Raw genomic sequence first — 19,792 nt, 5'->3', positions numbered from 1 at the left:
GGGGTGCTCTTCTTCCAAGTCCCCACAGCACTTAGAGACCTTATGTTTTAGATCTGGACCAGAGTGAGTCCTAATGTGGCAAGAAAGAAAGCATCTCGCAGATGATGCTGCCATCCTGAACTGCCCCATGTTTTACCTGTGCCTTGTGAATCTCTGTTCTTGGAAGTTTGATACTAGGTAAGATCTCGGATTCTGGTGAATCTGACTTGATGATACAAGCCTTTGTGTTTTGTCAGTAGTATTCAACACGATCTGAAGTTCTCTATTTATGTGTCTGTCTCTCGCTTTTGTGATAGAAACTCCTTGAAGGCGCAAAGCTTATGCCTCGTACACCATTGCATCCTTAGCATGTAGAACAAAGCCCGACGTGTACTGGTTCAAGAAACTGCTCTCCTGTTTGCTGTGGGCCTGAGCAATAGTCTGGTTATAATTGTGTTTCTGACACCTTCTCTTCTGCCTCTGATACTTTCTAGACTCTACTGGTAAGACCTATTATCAGAATAGTAGCAAATGTGGAGATTAGGCTTACAAAGCACCGCAGAGATACTTACTATAGGTCTGATTCATGTGCTCAAAAATTCCAAGTTTACGGGAAGTAAAAGTAATTAAAAACTCCTGTGAACTGGTCATCATTCATTCGACAAATAATTATCAAGCATTTACTATGTGCTGGGTGTCAGGCATTCAGAGACACAAGACAACTGAAGAAACCCCATCCTAATTGGGCTCGGGATAGTTTCAAACCATTTAAATTTGTGAACATCGAAAATGTAAATACATAGGCATTAAAATATTCGAGATTGTATTCAGTCCTCTTCATTTTGCTAAATGAAGAAACTCACCCATAAATGAATGTTCAGTTGCATTTTCTGTGGTCAGTGATTTAATGTTAAATTAATAGTGGTGAGAAGCCTTTATGATGTCAATGTGTCAAATATTCCCTAGTAACCAGTTACAACAATGTAATGATTCTACTGAGTCATTTCCTGCATTTTTCATCTTGGATGAAAAATACCTTACCATACCGGACGTACCACAAGCCCCAAAGGTCCCAAATCACGGTTTCTCATTATTTTTAATTGGTTAAGTATCCTCAGAAATATTTTCTTTGAAACTTCAGAAATGGCTGTCTCGTTAGTAGAGTAAAATCTGCATAATTCACAAAAATTCCAGTGGGGATTTCCATCAGCCTGGACCTTAACTACATCATTCTCGTTTCCAGATGAGCCCTGAGATGTCACATCGTTCGGAATCCAACTGTGTCAGAGATTGGGAACGGGTGGGGATAATTATGTTCTGATTGTGAAGTAGCTGGTGACGTGAAATATTGTTATCTGTTATTTTTCCTCAACACCTTGGCATTGGAGGAGGTGGGGGAAAGAAGTAGATCTGCTCTAATTTGTGCTAATGTTAGATGCCGGAGGTAAAGATTTGTAGACCGAGAGGTACTTCGGAGATTATCTAGAAATGGCTACCAGCCATGATTTCTGAATGAAAATAGGTAAATGGCGGTGGGGGAGGGGAGTGGGGTGTTGAGAGGATTGTGTTGCACAAAGAATACACTGAGATTATCACTTATCTGTAGCTAGAAGAACGACAGTAAATGGTACGAAAGCAGCGGTCAACAGCAGGAAACAAAACCCAGAGAAATCGGTCAGTAAGTGTCGTTTTCCGTCTCTTACACAAATATGTAATATAAATACCTTTCATCATTTTATATAAACCAACCATGACAAGAGACTAATACAAGTTTTTATTTCAATGTTTATTGTGATAAAGTAAGTAATACATTATAGAAAATTTTTAAAGAAATAGAGGAAAATCCTTTCCAATAATCCATCACCGTAATATAATCATTGTAATATTGTAGTGCACTTCCTTCCATATTATTTTCGTATGCCTGTTTTTAACATGACTGTATTCTTGTAGTACCGTTAGTTTAGCTGGAACCCCTTAACGCCTCCCCCGCTACAAGAGGATAAAATGGGGAAATTGATAGCCATTGATGCCTGCATAACCTCAAGTTCTAGAAACACTCAGTTGGAAGGGAACGTAATGATCTGGCTTAGCTACCTGACGATTCTTAGCATCTCTGATGGTTGGTTCATTCCAACTTTTTTTGGATACTTACCTTAATAAATAATTTATAACCCAAACACATATCCTGATTTTTGTACAATAGTCTCTGGACTGTTTTGGAGTAAACAAATTTTCTTAAGTAGGTGGCTTTTTATTATATTTTTTTAAATGTTTATTTTTGAGAGAGAGACAGAGACAGAGAATGAGCAGGGGAAGGGCAAAGAGAGAGGGAGACAAAGAATCTGAAGCAGGCTCCAGGCTCTGAGCTGTCAGCACAGAGTGAGACATGAGACTCAAACTCGTGAGCCGCGAGATCATGACCTGAGCCGAAGTCGAACGCTCAACCGACTGAGCCACCCAGGAGCCCCTAAAGTAGGTGGCTTTAAGATTTTTCATTCGTAAAGATTTTTTTTTGGCAAATGCCAATGAATTTTTGTTAATAAAATATTCCGTCCAAGGTAGAGAAATACTTTCTAAATTGTACTTTTTTCTTTTTTTGCTTTGAGTCATGATTTGTATCAGAATTTGGATATGTGGTATTTGGAGCCTAACTTGAAATATCTCCTGGTTTTTGTTTTTATTTTTTAACCACAAAGAGTTAAAAAATGGTACATATATCTTCTTTGGTGACCTGGAACTAGGTGAAATGTAGGTGCTTTATAAACCATATTAACTACTGATATTATCTTGCTTTTGTGAAGCATGAAATCGTTCAATTTATTGACTGAGCGTTGTGTCACTGGGGAGAAATGAATTTTCACTGTGTGTTTTATTGCACCTACTCAGTGAGTTCAGCATTAAAATAAATAATGCTTTAATGAGAAAAGGGATGGCCTGATGATTTCACTGTGGGAATAAAGATGATTTCACTCTGGGGGCAGAGAACTCTGGGCTGTGGTCCCATCAAAGCACCTGACCGAATTATGGACAAGGTGGGCACTTCACCTCCCTGTGTCCGACTTTCTGCAGGAGCAAAATACATGAAGACAATTGACTTTGGCCAAAGTGGGGTGAGAAACCGTATTTGCCCCATGCTTCGAGACTGAGATACATGGCGATGTTTATAAAAATCCCACACCATCCATATTTACTGAGACTTCTTCATGCCGGGGAGAGGGTGCAGAGAGACTGGGATGTCTGCAGGTGTGGTGGTAGCGGGGGGATCTTCCTACAAAGGGGTTTATTACGTCTTCACAAATGCTGCCCAGGCCGCTTGCCAGTTGTGACCTCCTTTTCCGTACATTAGCCCTCCTCGTAGCTGAAACAAACCAGATTGTACCGGACTTTGCCTCATCCCTGTCGGTGCTAACATGATGTATTTGTTTGCTTTCTTTTTGTCTTTTGAAGAGGAGGGACGTGTTTGGTGGCTGGCTGTTACTCTCCCCCTGTCCTGCCAGTCGGCCCACAGAGGCACAGAGGGAGACAGCAGAGGGGGAGCGCACGCCCTGTCCTCTAGGCGGGGGCCGGGGCCGGGCACAAGGCACTAGGTGAGCCTAGCAATGGAGTACGTTCTCACCACACACCCTGTGGCATCTACAGGTGGAAGGTAGGACCAAACTCCCGTATGAACAAGTTAGGTCTGTTTGGTGGGGCCGGGAGGGCGTGCTTGAGATCTCAGCACCAGACATGGATTCTTTTAGAAGATGTCATTGCACGATACAGAACCAGATGTGCGCGCCCTCTTGATAGAAATCATCATACTCATAACAAGAGACTCACGGTTGGGGCGCCTGGGTGGCTCAGTCGGTTGGGCGTCCGACTCTTGGTTTCGGCTCAGGTCACGATCTCCTGGTTCGTGGGTTCGAGCCCCGCATTGGGCTCTGCACTGACCTTGCAGAGCCTGCTTGGGATTCTCTCTCTCTCCCTCTCTCTCTGCCCCCCCCCCCCAATAAATAAATTAATTTAATTAAATTAAAAAAAAAGAGAGGTTCACAGTTCACAGAACACCTCATATCATCTCATGTAAACTTCACAGCAACTGTGTGAGATAAACCGGCCACTTGCCCTGTTACAGGTGAGGACGCGAAGGGGTGTGTTGGTCAGAATATTTTAAACTATCCTTGGTCTAACATGGTGAATATGTTGATATTTTTCCGTGAGAAAGGCAACATCTATTTTTTAAAGAAACTTCCCAATACAAAGAGAAGTGTTTTCCCAGTATGACTTTGGTTGAATGAAGAAATGGCAATGAATTCCTAGTTTTTCCCAACATGTCTGCTGTAACATGGGAGTCCTTCTTGAGTTCACTTCATTATAAGTCAGGTTATTGATTTAAATTTTTTTATGTTTATTTATTTCTGAGACAGAGAGAGACAGAGCATGAGCAGAGGAGGGGCAGAGAGAGAGAGGGAGACACAGAATCCGAAGCAGGCTCCAGGCTCTGAGCTGTCAGCACAGAGCCCCAAGCAGGGCTGGAACTCAAGGACTGTGAGATCGTGACCTGAGCCAAAGTCGGATGCTTCACCGCCTGAGCCACCTGGGGGCCCCATAAGTCAGTTAATTGAGTTTTCTCTTGGAGAAAGTAGGTCTGGGCTGTGTTATTTTCTCCATATCAGCTCTGTAAAATCAGTTCTGAATTTAGAATATCTGCTTTGTTAATTTCCAGTTGGTAAGTATAGGAACTTAAGCTTGATAGGGATTCAAAGTCTTTGGGTTACAATGTATCATGCATACTTAGAATGTGTGTGTGTGTGTGTGTGTGTGTGTGTGTGTGTTTGGTAGGGTTACTGTGATAAGAGTACCACAAACAGTAACTTAGACGACAGGAATTTATTATCTGACAGTCCTGCGGGCTAGATGTACAAAGTCAAGGCATGGGCTGGGTTGTTTCCTTCTGGTCTGTGAGGGAAGGATCTATTCCAGGCCTTTCTCTGTGGCTTGGAGATAGCGGTCTTCAGGTTCACATGGCATTCTCCCTGTGTGCATGTTTTTCTGTTTAAATTTCCCCCTTTTATAAGGACACCAGTCATTTTAACTTGATCACCTCTGTAAATACCCTCTCTCCACATAAATCACATTCTGAGGTATGGCCATTAGGACTCCAACATAGGAATTTGGGGAGGACACAACTCAACCCACAAGTCATTCTGTCTCTCTCTATACCTGTGGATATATCCTCCTTCTACACCTCCCCCCACACATATATAATTCGATATTTGATATATTTCTATTAAATCTTTTTTTTAATGTTTTTATTTATTTTTCAGAAAGAGAGACAGACAGAGCATGAGCAGGGGAGGGGCAGAGAGAGAGGGAGACACAGAATCTAAAGCAGGCTCCGGGCTCTGAGCTGTCAGCACAGAGCCTGATGCAGGGCTTGAAACACAAACTGTGAGATCATGACCTGAGCCGAAGTTGGATGCTTAACCAACTGAGCCACCCAAGCACCCCTGTTTCTATGAAATCTTAATGGCGTTTTAGTATGTGGGTCTAAATAACCTTTGAGCCATTATCGCATAACATTTCTAGAACATAGTATTTTTGTCCTATCTTACTTGTGGCCTCGTAACATTAACTAGCTTGTCCTACACCAGAAATAACAGAACCACATCTTAGCCTTCCCTCTCCCCATTCGTATTTCCAGATTCCTCCCTTCCCTTCTGGTTTCTTCTTTATGATAGAAAAATATACCATATTTTCAAAATGACTTTTAGGGGCACCTGGGGTGGCTCCGTCGGTTGAGCATCCAACTTTGGCTCAGGTCATGATCTCACGGTTCATGAGTTCGAGCCCCATCCCCTTCTCTCTTCGCCCCTCCTCCACTCATGCTCTCTCTCTCTCTCTCTCTCTCTCTCTTAAAAATAAATACACATTTAAAAAATTAAAAACAAATAAAAATGACTTTTAGAAAAATGAATGGAATCCAAATAAAGCATAGAGTTTACCGAATACTGATGTATTAATATCACTTCATTAATTGTGACAATGAGCCAACTAGCATTGTGCCATGGAAGTGGAAGGATTAACAATAGGGGAAAATGGGTGGGGGTATATGGGAACCGTGTACTATCTTCACAGCTTTGCTCTAAATCTAAAACTATTCTAAGATAAAAAAGTTGTTTTAAATGCTAAAAAACCTTCTCTAATACAAAATAGTTTTTAGTCCAAAACAGTTTATTAATACTATTCATTTAGAATTATCATATAAATGGGGCACCCAAGTGGCTCAGTCGGTTGAGCGTCTGACTTTGGCTCAGGTCATGATCCCCCTGTTCGTGGGTTCGAGTCCCGCGTCGGGCTCTGTGCTGGCAGCTCGGAGCCTGGATCCAGCTTTGGATTCTGTGTCTCCCCCTCTCTTCACCCCTCCCTTGCTTGTGCTCTGTCTCTCTCTCTCAAAAATAAATAAAACATTAAAAAAAAGAATTATTATTTAATTGCATCGTTTTTATGCCATTGCTTCTGCATCTTTGTGTACAAAAGAATGGATGAGATGTGGCCTCTAGAGGACAGTGTTGGGTCATAGAAAGATTTTCACATTCTGCCCAAGTTGAAGGTGGACTTCTTTATTTTTCTTCTTACTTTTTAACCGTAAGTCCTCTGTTTATTCATTATCCATCTTAAAAATAAAATAAAATGTATGCATCTCCTGCCATCCTGGTTCGCTGGAGATCTGCTTTAACTTGCTGTTTTTGTGCAGTTTTGGCTCTCACAGATAGATCGGACCAGAATGATTGCAGTTTTCGCCCCAGCGTTGCGAGCCCCCAGGGGGATTGTGGAAATCAGGTGGGAGCCAGGAGAGCCTTACGGGGCACATGCTACGTGTTGTGAATTCTCATGTGGTGGACAGAGTGAGCTATAGAGCTGAGCTTTGGAGAACCTCCAGACCATTTGTAGATTGATGAGGATGCTCATAAAATATAGAGGAGTTTTGATCTTTCAAGGTCGAGACTGTTTGCTCCACGGTGATTTATTTGTGGGGGATGCGGAGAGAGGGAGGCAAGCCATTGATCGCCCCGGCTTCTGGAGCAAATTGGTAAAGTGATCAGCATAGAAACTCGCCATTTTAATTTAAAAATTATCCCTCCAAAGGTAGTCTCATGAGATCGACATTTGATTTTTAAGAGGCTCCCGGGGTTGGGAGTCACGGTGCTACTCAAACACATCGGAGCCAGATGAACATTAATTTGCAAAATCTCGCCTTGTACCGAGAGGCAGCTGCTGAGACAATTGTTTGCGTATTGACGGGCTCAGAGAGTCCGAAGTATCATTGTGTCATGAGATGGGTGACATTTTCTGTTGATAGTGGAGTCCGAGGGCTCCGCTCATACCAGGTGAGCCTCTGAGCTTCTAGTATAAACATTAAAAAATAGTTGTCATCGGGACCGCAGTGTGTTCCACTTAGCAGCAACCTATAGATTTCTTATTTTTTGTTCAAAGAATGAATCTGTTAAAAGGTCCTGTGTTGAATTGGGATCTATGAGCCTTTTAATAGGACTTTTGAAAAGGAGTGGAAAATTTACAGCTCCTCGTAAGTAGCCTGACATGAAAGTTAAGATCAATAGTGTTTTGTTCGGCCACACCGTTGACGTTGAACCTATGTGTGGGAGTCTCTCATTTGACAGTGCCAGGTACCCAAATTTCTCTTCCTCGGGTGTAGTGTTTTATTTAGCAGTGGTATAACAAAGTTTCATTAACCATGTGGGCATTTAGTAAATATTATGGTGATTTGATATGTACTCTGGTCCTTGAGACATGATTGGTCCCCTAATCAGGGCCCTTCTCCGGTGTTCCTCATCACAGGGGAGAGCATCACTGCATCCCGTCTCTGCAAGTCAGAGTCCTTGACTCCTCTCTTGGTTCCCATCTCTGCCCATAATAGATGCAGCTCTGCCCTATTACTTTTACTTCTTAAATCTTTCTTGAAACCATCCACTTCTTTGTCATGGCCACCACTCTATTCCAAACTCTGTCACAGCTGCTGAGCCCACGGCAGAAGCCGCCTTGCCCCCAACCAGTGTGATCATTTACACACACGCACATCTACGAGGCCTTCGGGGATCTCCCGTTGGTCTTAGGATGACAACTAGAGTCACTTTCATGGACGATAAGACCCAGCAAGCTCCGGTTCCTGTCTCTCCCTCCAGCTTCATCTGGAAACGTCCTCCATCTTGCTCCCGAGCACCCCCCCCCTTCAGCCTCCTGGCTTCCACGGGGTCTTAGTGCATCCTGTTTCCTCTACGTGGAGTCTCGTCTCTGCTGGCTTTGTCGAAGTACCTTCTACTCACCCTTTATAAATCAGCTCCAGTGTGATTTCCTCGTGAGTGCCTTTCCTGATCTGACCTACAACTGCCCTTTGCTCTATGCTCTAATAGACCCATTCTCCTTCACTTCATTGTTTATAATCAGACACTCAGCTCTGTTGTTTTTTGATTAATATGGGTCTCCACTAATGAATATAAGCTCTACGAGCAGGGACCGTACCCAAGTATGCTCATTATCAAATCCCTCGCACTTGGCACAGTGCTTGGAAAAGGAGTTGCTCAGTACACTTGCTGAAGTAATACATGGCTATTATTTTTTCTTTTCTTTTCTTTTCTTTTTGTTTTACATGGCTATTCATTATGGAATGTTTAGGTAGAGGAAGAAGAACCCACTGGATACATTCGATTTGAAAAATTTCTTCCAGTGATGACTGAAGTACTCCTGGAAAGAAGGTAAGAGGGTACATGCAGTTGTGGAGGTAGTGATTAGAATTATCTTAATTTAAAAACACTTGGCTTTTTCACTTTGTATATTCTTTTTAAAAAAAATTTTTTTTATATTTATTTTTGAGAAACAGAGACAAAGCGTGAGCGGGGGAGGGGCAGAGAGAGAAGGAGACACAGAATCTGAAGCAGGCTCCAGGCTCTGAGCAAGAGGTCAACACAGAGCCCGAGGCGGGGCTCGAACCCACGAACTGTGCGATCATGACCTGAGCCGAAGTCGGACGCTCAACCGACTGAGCCACCCAGGCGCCCCTCATTTTGTATATTTTATTCAACCAACCAGTGTTTATCCTGGGATAGCTTCCTTCTGACTTTTCACTATACTTTTTTTTTAATTATTTTTTTAAGTTTATTTATTTATTTTGAGAGAGAAAGAAAAAGGCGGGTGGGGGGAGAGAGAGAGAGTGAGACAAGTAAGGGAGGACCAGAGAGAGAGGGAGGGAGAGAGAATCCCAAGCAGGCTCGGCACTGACAGCGTGGAGCCCGATGCAGGCCTCGAACTCACAAACTGTGAGATCGTGACCTGAGCCGAAGCCAAGAGCTGGACACTTGACTGACTGAGCCACCCAGGCGCCCCAGTCACTGCATTCTGAACGGCCATTTGGCATATGCTTAGAAATATCAACCATGTTTATACTAATCTGATAAGCAAAGTGTAATTACAGAGGCAAAAGGCTACCAAAAGCATAAACCAACAACAGATTTATTATCTTCTGTTTTGAATCATCACTGAGACTTAACCCTAATTACTCTTCTAAAGGCCGTGTAGCGTTAGCTTACCCCAGTTGGTTTACTGTAGAAATTTTATTTCCCGAGAAGTGGATTTTCATCATGGTGAAAAAGATGAATAGATAACATCACGTGATTTTGAACTAAATATTTTCTTTGGGTGTGAAGCGCTTTCGACTTTCATATCTCGAAATCCAAAACTGTTTCAGTGAGGGAAGTACTATTATCCTTGTATATGAGCAGCTGCTATTTTGTTCTCTGTGATCGTTTATTGTGTAGAGACTGAGCTAAATACTGTGACATTTGCTCCCTTTACTGCATAATTAGATACAGACCAATTCCAGAGGATATCCTTCTTCGAGCGTTTGAGGTGTGTAAGCTCCAGATTTTATATGTATTTATGTGAAAAATTCATCATATGGAATTTATTCACCAAACCAAACATACAATATCCACCTTTTCTTTTAGGTATTAGATCCATCTAAACGTGGGTTTCTTTTGAAGGAAGAACTGATCAAATATATGACTGAAGAAGGTAAGAGTGATTTATTACTTCTTTTTAAACTGTGACTTATTTAAGTGATTAATAATTTAACAACAATTATGGAAAAATTCTAGGGGATGCTTTCATTATTAAAAATTTTTTAATATTTATTTTTGAGAGAGAGCGAGAGAGAGAGAGAGAGAGAGAGAATGTGTGAGCAGGGGAGGGGCAGAGAGAGAGGGAGACCCAGAATCCGAAGCAGGCTCCAGGCTCTGAGCTGTCAGCACAGAGCCCGACGCGGGGCTCGAACCCACGAACCGCGAGATCACGACCTGAGCCAAAGTCGGATGCTCAACTGACTGAGTCATCCAGGCGCCCCTAGGAGATGCTTTTAAATCAATCATTCTGGTTCAAAGAGTTATTGACTACTGTTATTTTGGTTTTGGAATGGGTTCTGTTTTGTGGGGGTAAGAGGACAAAGGGTGGGTTAAGGGGAGAGTGACAGTTGCTGTATAGGATTTTGTAACGTATGATGAAACTTCTACAAATTGAAGGCACTCCATTCGCTTAGAGTATTTTCAGAATAAAAGCTACGCCCTTGGAAAACATGAACTATCAACTATAAATCAGTGCCTGTGACTAGATTGAAGATTTGAATTAGGTTATGGTAAAATTCCTTTTCAAAGAGCTTTTCAGTTGATGAACTTACAGATAATACAGACTCAGTTGAATAGAATTCACACGGAAACTTCCAGTTCTTTATGCTGGCGGCGTTCTGTATTTGCTTTGACCTTGACCTACACATGCCCGGTTACCCATAACACTGTTTTCTTGAGGCACTCTCTCTGCTCAGGCGGATGTGTAAGTTCGTCTTCCTTGGACTTCTGTGGCCTGATGGTCACTCTCCTGAAACCGTGCCCACCTGGGTCACGTTCCTTCCTCCCATATGAGGTTAGGGTTCTGTCTCCTTTGTTCCGTTCGCTGGTTTGCGGGTTGAGTCCCGCATGATGCACAGTTGCCATCACTAGAGACAGAACCAAAAGTGCAAGTGACTGTGAGGACTGGAGACCAAGACTGTCCACCGGCACAGCTGGTTGGGCCACGCTGACCTGACCCACCACGAGGTGAGGCTACGGGCAACGAGGACAAGAATGACTTGGCTGTCACGGCTGCCACCAAGCACTCTTGTGACACTGTAACAAATATCTTCAAAAAATTGTTTTTAATGTTTATCTATCTTTGAGAGAGAGAGAGAGACAGAGCACGATCGGGGGAGAGGCAGGGAGAGAGGCAGACACGGAATCTGAAGCAGGTTCCAGGCCCTGAGCCGTCAGCACAGAGCCCGACTCGGGGCTCAAACTCACAAACCGGGAGATCTGAGCCAAGGTCAGATGCTCAACAGACTGAGCCACCCAGGTGCCCTGAGAGCAACAGTAAAGTCTTATGCGTTATAGCCCCACCCCCCCGCCACAGTAAGTCTCAACAAATGTGGGTTGAATTATTAAAGGAATGAGCAGGGGCGCCTGGGTGGCTCAGTGGGTTAAGCAACTGACTTGGGCTCGGGTCATGATCTCACGGTTGGTGAGTTCGAGCCCCGCGTCGGGCTCTGTGCGGACGGCTCGGAGCCTGGAGCCCGCTTCGGATTCTGTGTCTCCCCCTCTCTCTACCCCTCCCCTGCTCATGCTCTGTGTCTCTCTGTCTCTCCATAATAAATAAACATTTAAAAAAAAATAAAAAATAAATGAATGAGCCGATGAAAGAAGGATTCGTGAAGGGGCCCGATGGAGAGAGATAGGTACTGACAACAGGTGGGGAGGTGGGGAGGCGGAAGTGAGCGTGATATCTCCGTATCACGGAGACTGTGAGGGGAGAGCGCCTGGGGGCCTTGCTGGCCAACAGCAGGAGCCAACCCTGGGTAGATCTGTGGGCTAGCCTGTTGAGGCCTGGGCTCAGGGCTCGGGACTCACCCTGTGGGCACCACAGGAGCATGGCGGGGTGTTGAACAGATGGTCCTTACGGGGCAGGAGGGATTGTTGGAAGGCCAGTCTGGTGCTGGCGGTTTGTTGGACAAGTAAGGTCAGGAGGCTACTGCAGCTTTGGGAAGGTGCCCTAGCGAGGTTAGTCTGGAGCCAGCAGGCGGAATGGAAAGGAGAGATGGGTACAGGGGGCCCCCCGGGTGGCTCAGTCGGTTAAGAGTCCGACTTCCGCTCAGGTCATGATCTCACGGTTCTTGAGTTCAAGCCCCGCGTTGGGTTCTGTGCTGTCATCACAGAGCCCGCTTCGGATCTTCTGTGTCGTCTCTCTGCCCCTCCCCCACTCACGGGCTCTCTCTCTCTCTCTCTCTCTCTCTCAAAAATAAATAAACTGAAAAAAAAAGAGAGAGAGGTACAGTAGGCCTGTTTACAGCAGGATCCGTGGGTCTCGATGAGTAACAGCACGTAGGGAACAAAGGTGGGAGTGAGGCAGGAGTAACAGGGCCTTGACTCGGATGATGGGTGTCACGGGAATGCTGTTGACTGACACCGAGATATCAGAAGCAGACTGCCTCGGACACAGAGATAAGGGGATGTTTCACAACATCCACAGACTATTAGGTTGGGAAGATGCATTCTGGCTGCCCGGGACGTCATATGAAACACATGATAAGCCGCAGCGAACCAAATTCCTGAAAGACGTCCAGGCGTGTGATGGTGTCAGACAGTATTTAGCAGCAGGGAAGGTCTCCAAAACTTTGTTTCAACAAATACATGTTGCCACCTGTGTGCCAGAATGTTCTAAGTGTTAGTTAGATAATAACATGTTGAGTCCTCATAACAACCGCATTAGATGGCTGCCGTGATTATCTTCTCCATTTCGCAGGGAGGAAAACTGAGACACAGAGAGCTTAAGTGATTCGCCCCGGATCTTAAAGTTAATGAGACAGCTAAGCATTTGAACCCAGGTAGTCTGCCTCCCAAGATTGTGCTTTAAAAAAAAAAAAAAAAGTTTATTTATTCATTGAGAGACAGAGAGAGAGAGAGAGAGAGAGAGAATCCCAAGCAGGCTGCACGCTGTCAGCATAGAGCCTGATGCGGGACATGATCTCGCATGAGATCATGACCTGAACTGAAATCAAGAGTCAGACGCTTAACCGACTGAGCCACCCAGGCGCCCCCGCAAGATTGTGCTTTTAATCATTAAGCTATTCCGTTCCTGTCCTTAACCAAACACTGTGTACCTCCTTCCTTGCCCACGGAAGCGGTGTGACTGCCTTCTGGATTGTACTGTGAGCAGCGCCGTGTTCTGAGCGGTCGAGTGTAGTCCTCGAGGTCATGGACCTTGAGCTGGACTACGGCACCCAGATCCCGGCTCTGCCACTCACTGGCCGGGGCGGGTGGCCTCGCGTCTCTGTGCGCCGGTTCCTCTTCTGTAAGTGGGGCAGCCATCCTTTCGTCTTGTGAGGCGCTTGGGAGGTTAACTTCGTGCGTCTCAACACGTGGCTGTTACCAGTGCTCTGTGCAGGACCTCCACGGTGCCCATCGGAGTTCATTGGCAGTGGAGTTTCCATTTAATCAGGTGTAAGAAAGATGTTAGGCTGTGTAAGCGTTCTGTCTTTTCTCAGGATGTAAGTACGGTTTTGAGAACTCGACACATTGCCCTTGTTTGATAATCTGTTATCATTGTCCTCACGATCCCCACTTGAATGATTTCTGTGATTTTAGCTGGATTCCGACCTGGAAAACATCGTGTGTCGTGGCAGGTGAAAAACTCGGAAGATAAGTGATCCTCAGGCCTTAGTAACTCACCGGCTCAGAGAAGCGTCTTTTGGGGGAAAGTGGCGATTTGGACGTTTCTGTATTTTTGCTTAATATCAGGACAAAGTTCTTTCTTAAGTAGTTGGCAACCTTTCCGGCATTCCTCCTGAGTTTGCTTCTCATCTTGGTGGCATCAGGGTCCAAGATGACCCTCAGCTGTTACCTGGATCCAGCAAAATCCACAGATTTTCTCTGCAACTTTTGGTTTCGTATGACAGCAACGCTGGGCCAGACTATAATAGAGAGGACCGTTTTGACCCGGAGGATGAGTGGCATCTGTCCGTGGGTTCAGCTGGCATCATGAAGCTGGTCGAGCTGGTCAGGGAGTATTCAGAGACCTCACTTCAGCAATTTTGAAGAGACTTCACTTCTCTTCAGCAATTTTGCATCACGCCCGTTTAATCCCTTCGTCACGGCCTTGCTCAATATAATGATTAGACTCCCTAGAAAAGTGAGCCTTCGGGTGAAGGCAATTCCAATAGTTTTAATTTAAATAAATAAGCAACCTTATTCAGGGGGGTCTTAATGTTCTCCCGCTGTTCTGGCTGGAGTGATCGATGTTATAGGTCACTTGAGCTATGATGTCTGCAAGGCAGACTAAGTCCCAAGTCGGCCAGGAGTACAACTGCCTGCTGTTTGAGTGTCTGGACGGTCGTGATGTGCTGGCTCCGGGGCCCCAGGGAGAGGAACCAGCGACACGGCGGGGACCTGGGGGGCTCCCTGGCGATTAAGCTGGTCGGCGGAAAGAGAAAGAAAAAGATCAGAGGATCGTAAATGATGAATTTCCCTTCTTGTCCTTCCCAGGTGAGCCTTTCTCTCAGGAGGAAATGGAAGAAATGTTGTCTGCTGCAATTGATCCAGAATCGAATTCAGTTCATTACAAGGACTATATAGCAATGATGGTGATAGATGAAAGTTAAGTGCCTTGAAGACTTAATTTCTAACTGAGAGGCTGATTTTAAAAATGGCTTGTCCTTGTGAATTTCGCGTTTTATCTTATAATTCCTGTATATGCTAATTAATGCCCAGTAACAACTATTTCAAGACACTTTGTTCTTTAAAGATGATCATTACGCTGTAAAACACAGATTTATTTGGTGTGGTCTAGCCTTATGGAATGACAAATTGCTAATTATTTTAAAGCTTGTTCTTAAAACGTTTTAACATTATCCGTGGATCGTTGTTAATTTCCCCGCAATAAAACTCAGGTGACCTTCCAATTAATTAAGCTGAAAAAATGAAGAATGACCAGAATGACCCCAGGTTTGGCATAGAAGGATCTTGGAATGGGGCAGAATGAGCACAAACCGAAAATGAGTAGTAGCATGGGGAAAGCCACAAACAACTAATGCTTTGGCATCTGAACGTGGAAGGGGCGTGATTGAAATAAATATTGATAATTAATTGCTTATGAGTGTCGATTATAAGTCTCATTTGACATGATATTAACCCAGCTAAAGGAGTTGAGGTAATTGAATGTAGAGAGGAGAGAACTGAATGGAGGGGCGCCTGGGTGGCTCAGTCGGTTAAACGTCCCACTTCGGCTCAGGTCATGATTTTGAGGCTCGCGGGTTCAAGCCCCGTGTCGGCGTGTCGGGCTCTGTGCGGACAGCTCGAAGCCTGGAGCCTGCTTTGGATTCTGTGTCTCCCTCGCTTTCTGCCCCATCCCACTCTCACTCTGTCTCTCTCTCTCCCCCTCCCCTGCTCACGCTTTCTCTGTCTCTCAAAAATGAATAAATGTTAAAAAAAAAATTAAAAAAAGAAGACTGAATGGAAATTGATAATGCGAGGAAGTAGCAATTCTCTTCTGTCTTTAGAGTTCTTACCTGTTCACGATAGCTGCCGTGAGAGTATTGTCCTGACTACTGAGTGAGAATATCGAGAAATTCTGTGGTGTGCAGGAGGTATAGCTGTTGAAAGAGCAGAATAAAGTTATCTGAACACAAGGAATCATGATGGAGAAAGGCCCAGGAACTTACAAGCAAAGGGGGAAATAAGGCAAAGGAAAATGAATGTCTCCCATAACCTGTCTAGCCTTTCATGTGCATGCATTACACACACAGGGATCTCTCTGTATTTTTTTATTTTTTAAATTTTTATTATTTAAAACATTTTTATTATTATTTTAAAATTGTTTATAATTTTTTAAATTTACATCCAAATTAGTTAGCATATAGTGCAACAGTGATTTCAGGAGTAGATTCCTTAGTGCCCCTGACCCATTGAGCCCAGCCCCCCTCCCACAACCCCTCTAGGAACCCTCAGTTTGTTCTCCATATTTAAGAGTCTCTTATGTTTTGTCCCCCTCCCTGTTTTTATATTATTTTTGCTTCCCTTCCCTTATGTTCATCTGTTTTGTCTCTTAAAGTCCTCATATGAGTGAAGCCATATGGTATTTGTCTTTCTCTGACTAATTTCGCTTAGCATAATACCCTCTAGTTCCATCCATGCAAATTTTTATTTTTTTTAATGTTTATTTTTGAGAGAGAGAGAGAGAGAGAGAGGGAGAACGAGCGGGGGAGGGGCAGAGAGAAAGGGAGACACAGAATCCGAAGCAGGTTCCAGGCTCTGAGCTGTCCACATAGAGCCTGATGCGGGGCTCAAACCGAGATCGTGACCTGAGCTGAAGTCAGATGCTCAACCGACTGAGCCACTCAGGCGCCCCCCACAGTGATCTCTATTTAAAGATGCTTCACCCCTACATGTGTGTGTACACACACACACACACACATAAACATTTGATGTTGCTTATGATTCTTCCTCTTAGGCATGCAAGAGAGGGGCTGCTACCCAAGAAACTGTGACTATTTGTCCATTCATTCATGAAACATTTACTGAGTATTCTTGGTGTGTTAGGAACTAGAGGGGCAAGGTGGCGCTGTCCCTAACTAATCGAGGTCCCCAACCGATCGAGGTCCCCAACTGATCGAGGTCCCTGTTTAGTGAAGGAGATCTGCAAGTCAGTCAACAACCACATTTCAGGCTGGGGCACATTTAGGGGGCTATGGAAGTGTAAAAGAGGGGTGGCTCACTCAGCCTGGCGGGTGAGTTTCCGGGAGAGGAGAGGGTCTGGTGAGCAGAGAAGGCGTCCCAGAGTAGGTAACACCTACGGTAAAGACAAGTAGTTTACTGAGCTGGTGGCAGGACACGGGGTATTTCCACAGGGGACCAGTGAGTGCAAAAACCCTGGGGGTGTCATGAAACATGAAGCAATCTGGGAACTTAAGGTGGTGTAGTGTGTTTGGTGTGGATTTGGGGGAACATGATGAAAGATGAAGTTGGGGCGGTAGACGGGGGCTGTATCCTTGAGGATATTGGGTTAGGCGTGCAGTTAGGGTCTTAGTGTTAGAATTTCGACTTTTTCTGGTGATCATCGAGAAAGAGCATTTGTAAGTAGCATAGAAAATAGATCCGGGGGAGTCGAGACTAGAAAGAAGCAGAGAGACCAGCTGGTAAACGACGTGGCTGGTGGAAGGACATAGGTGGGGAAAAGTCTGGCCGGAGTCCCAGGTTTCTGACTTGGACAGCGGGCAGATCGTAGAGCCACGAATTCAGCTAGGAAATCCAGGAAGCAAGTCAGGGTTGGTGGGCAAAATGGCGAGCTTGGCGGTGGACGTCTAGGGCTTGAGGAGCGATACATCCAACAACCAGTTGGATCAGTAAGAGGAAAATCTGGCAAGAGACTTGGATTTCGGAAGGGAAGAGGGTCAGAGCCCAAGGGGAAGGTCAGCACTTAAGGGAGGGCAGGGGAGGAGGGGCCGACGAGAGACTGGGCAGGAGAAGCCTGAGGGGGGAAAGCAGGAGAGAAGCGTCAGGAAGCCAAGTGGGAGAGGATCGCAAGGATCTCAAGGCTGTAGCGAGGGCAGGGAAGTTAAAGACGGAGGATGCAGGGGTGCCTGTGCGGCTCAGTCAGTTAAGCTCTGACTTCGGCCCAGGTCAGGACCTCACAGTCCGTGAGTTTGAGCCCCGCGTCGGGCTCTCTGCTGTCAGCGCAGAGCCTGCTTCAGATCCTCTGTCCCCCGCCTCCCCGCCCCTCCCTGCTGGTTCTCTCTCTCTCAAAATAAAAAATAAACTGCAAAAAAATTAAATAAAGATGGAAAAATGTGTACCAGTGGTAGCAACAGCATTCGCGGGTGGCCTCTGCGGGAGCAGGTTTGGCGAAGTGACAGGGGCAGCGTCGGGTGGGTTGGGGACCAGAGGGCTGTGAGAAAGTGGAGTGTGAGGACAGGGCAGGAGAAGGAGAGCAGGTTGAGGGAGTTATTTTTGGAAGAGGGGACACATGCAGGCGTGTGTGTACTCAAAGGGCTGAGGATAGGAGAGAAGTCAAAGACCCTAAGGAAGTAGGCGGATCCAGGTTCCAGAGCAAGAAAAAAAAAAAAAGATTGTTTTGGGGTGGGTTGGACCAAGGAACCGGCATAGACAGTTCCTACCCAATGGCCTCTGTTTCATTCTTGCTTTTTTTTTTTTTTGATATTTATTTTATTTTTGAGAGAGAGAGCATGAGCTCCAAGGGGCTCATGATGGGTAGAGAGAATCCGAAGCAGGCTCCAGGCTCCCGTCGGAGCTGTCAGCACAGAGCCCTACGTGGGGCTCGAACTCACCAACCGCGAGATCATGACCTGAGCTGAAGTTGGATGCTTAACCGCCGGAGCCACCCAGGAAGGCCTGTTTCGTTCTTGAATGGAGAGGAAGGTAGTAGGTTAGGAGCTTGCGTTGACAGAGAGCCCAGGAAATCCTGGAGGATTGTGTTCAGTGACCCGGGCTCAGGAGCAGAAATGGTGGGTTGCTCGGCTGACTCAGGGTTAAGGTCCTGTCATCCGAGACGGAAGGAACCAAAGGGCAAGGCAGTGGGGGACTCCACAGGGAAGCAGTCATGGGGACGGTCTGTGGAGTCCACGTGTTCGGCACAGATACGGGAGCAGCTAACAGACTGCGGCAGAGGGGCAGAGCCCCCGAACCTCTACAGGGCAGCACGAGTGTGGCCGGAGGGGGGCGGGGGACTGGCTTTCCTGCCGCTTCCCAGTCGTAATCCAGTCTGCTTGCCATTGGACTCCAGTGCGTTCTTAGGGCGTTCGTCTGCTCTCCACGTTATTCCAGCTAACATCTGTGCACTATTCACCGTGCCCTCCACCTATCAGCTCCCCTGACCCGTGCATTCCCCGCGGATAAGGGGTACTGTTGCGTTACCCTGTTGCGTTACCCCCATTTCACAGCGGTGGTAACAAGGGTACACAGCTCTGAGGCTTGTATTCGTCAGTGTTCATCACGTTGTGTTGTGGTAACAAATAACCCAAAAACCTCGGGGCTTTCTACGATGAGCTGTTACTTGTTCGTGTTTTTTTGTCACGTGACCTCTTCGTTCCAACTGTGTCTTCCACGGGAGGGTGGCCGTCTGTCCTGGTTCACCCCGGGGGGTTCCCACCAGTCCCTGTTGTACGGACATAACTGTTACTAGAGCCCCCTCTTAGCAGCATGCCAGTTGAGACCATGAAATGTGGTCATCCTGTTCACAAATAGCGCATAAGGGGCGCCTGGTGGCTCCATCCGTTAAGCATCTGACTCTTGATCCCGGCTCAGATCACGATCTCACGGTTCGCGAGATCGAGCCCCACGCCGGGCTCTGCTCCGTCAGTGCCGAGCCTGCTTGGGATTCTCTCTCTTCCTGTCTCTCTGCTCCTCATCTGCTCACACGTGCGCGCTCTCGCTCTCTCTCAAAATAAACCTAAAAACAATAGCACATAAAAATGATGGTGAGGAATCCTTCCTGCTGGAAGGTTTTGGGAACGATAACCACCGAGGCTTGGTAACGGCCGGGGCAACACCCGAGTGGGGAACGGATGTGGCGCTCGCTTTGCGGTGCGTGTGAGAATCACCACCCGGAGAGGAGTACGAGCCTCGTGCCCGTGGGCCAGGGCGGGGCCGCGGGAGGGGGGGGTGGCCCTGAGAGCGTCAACCCCCAGGCTGCCCGCGATGGCGACACACTGTGGCTGCGCCTCGGGGTG

General features: G+C 46.0%; 1 protein-coding gene across 2 annotated transcripts in view; it reads left to right on the top strand.

Annotated features, from left to right (window-relative positions):
* Nucleotides 1–15,199, top strand: part of EFCAB2 (EF-hand calcium binding domain 2) — a 132,064-nt gene extending 116,865 nt beyond the window's left edge. The window contains exons 4-8 of one of the 2 annotated variants that reach the window (XR_003965856.1): nucleotides 8,653–8,732; nucleotides 9,840–9,882; nucleotides 9,981–10,047; nucleotides 13,698–14,108; nucleotides 14,595–14,674. Coding sequence is in view for 1 of the 2 variants with exons in the window: in XM_030302217.1 (XP_030158077.1) it covers nucleotides 8,653–8,732; nucleotides 9,840–9,882; nucleotides 9,981–10,047; nucleotides 14,595–14,710 (306 nt within the window). In the remaining variant the exon portion in view is untranslated. Of the gene's footprint in view, nucleotides 1–8,652; nucleotides 8,733–9,839; nucleotides 9,883–9,980; nucleotides 10,048–13,697; nucleotides 14,109–14,594 lie in introns of both variants that reach the window. The other variant, XM_030302217.1, reaches the window with a different exon arrangement.
* Nucleotides 15,200–19,792: the final 4,593 nt, after the last annotated feature.

This window comes from Lynx canadensis, chromosome F1 (assembly GCF_007474595.2).
Source record: "Lynx canadensis isolate LIC74 chromosome F1, mLynCan4.pri.v2, whole genome shotgun sequence".
Taxonomy (NCBI): domain Eukaryota; kingdom Metazoa; phylum Chordata; class Mammalia; order Carnivora; family Felidae; genus Lynx; species Lynx canadensis.
Note: the sequence above shows the minus strand (reverse complement) of the source record. Positions and strands in the feature narration are given on the sequence as shown.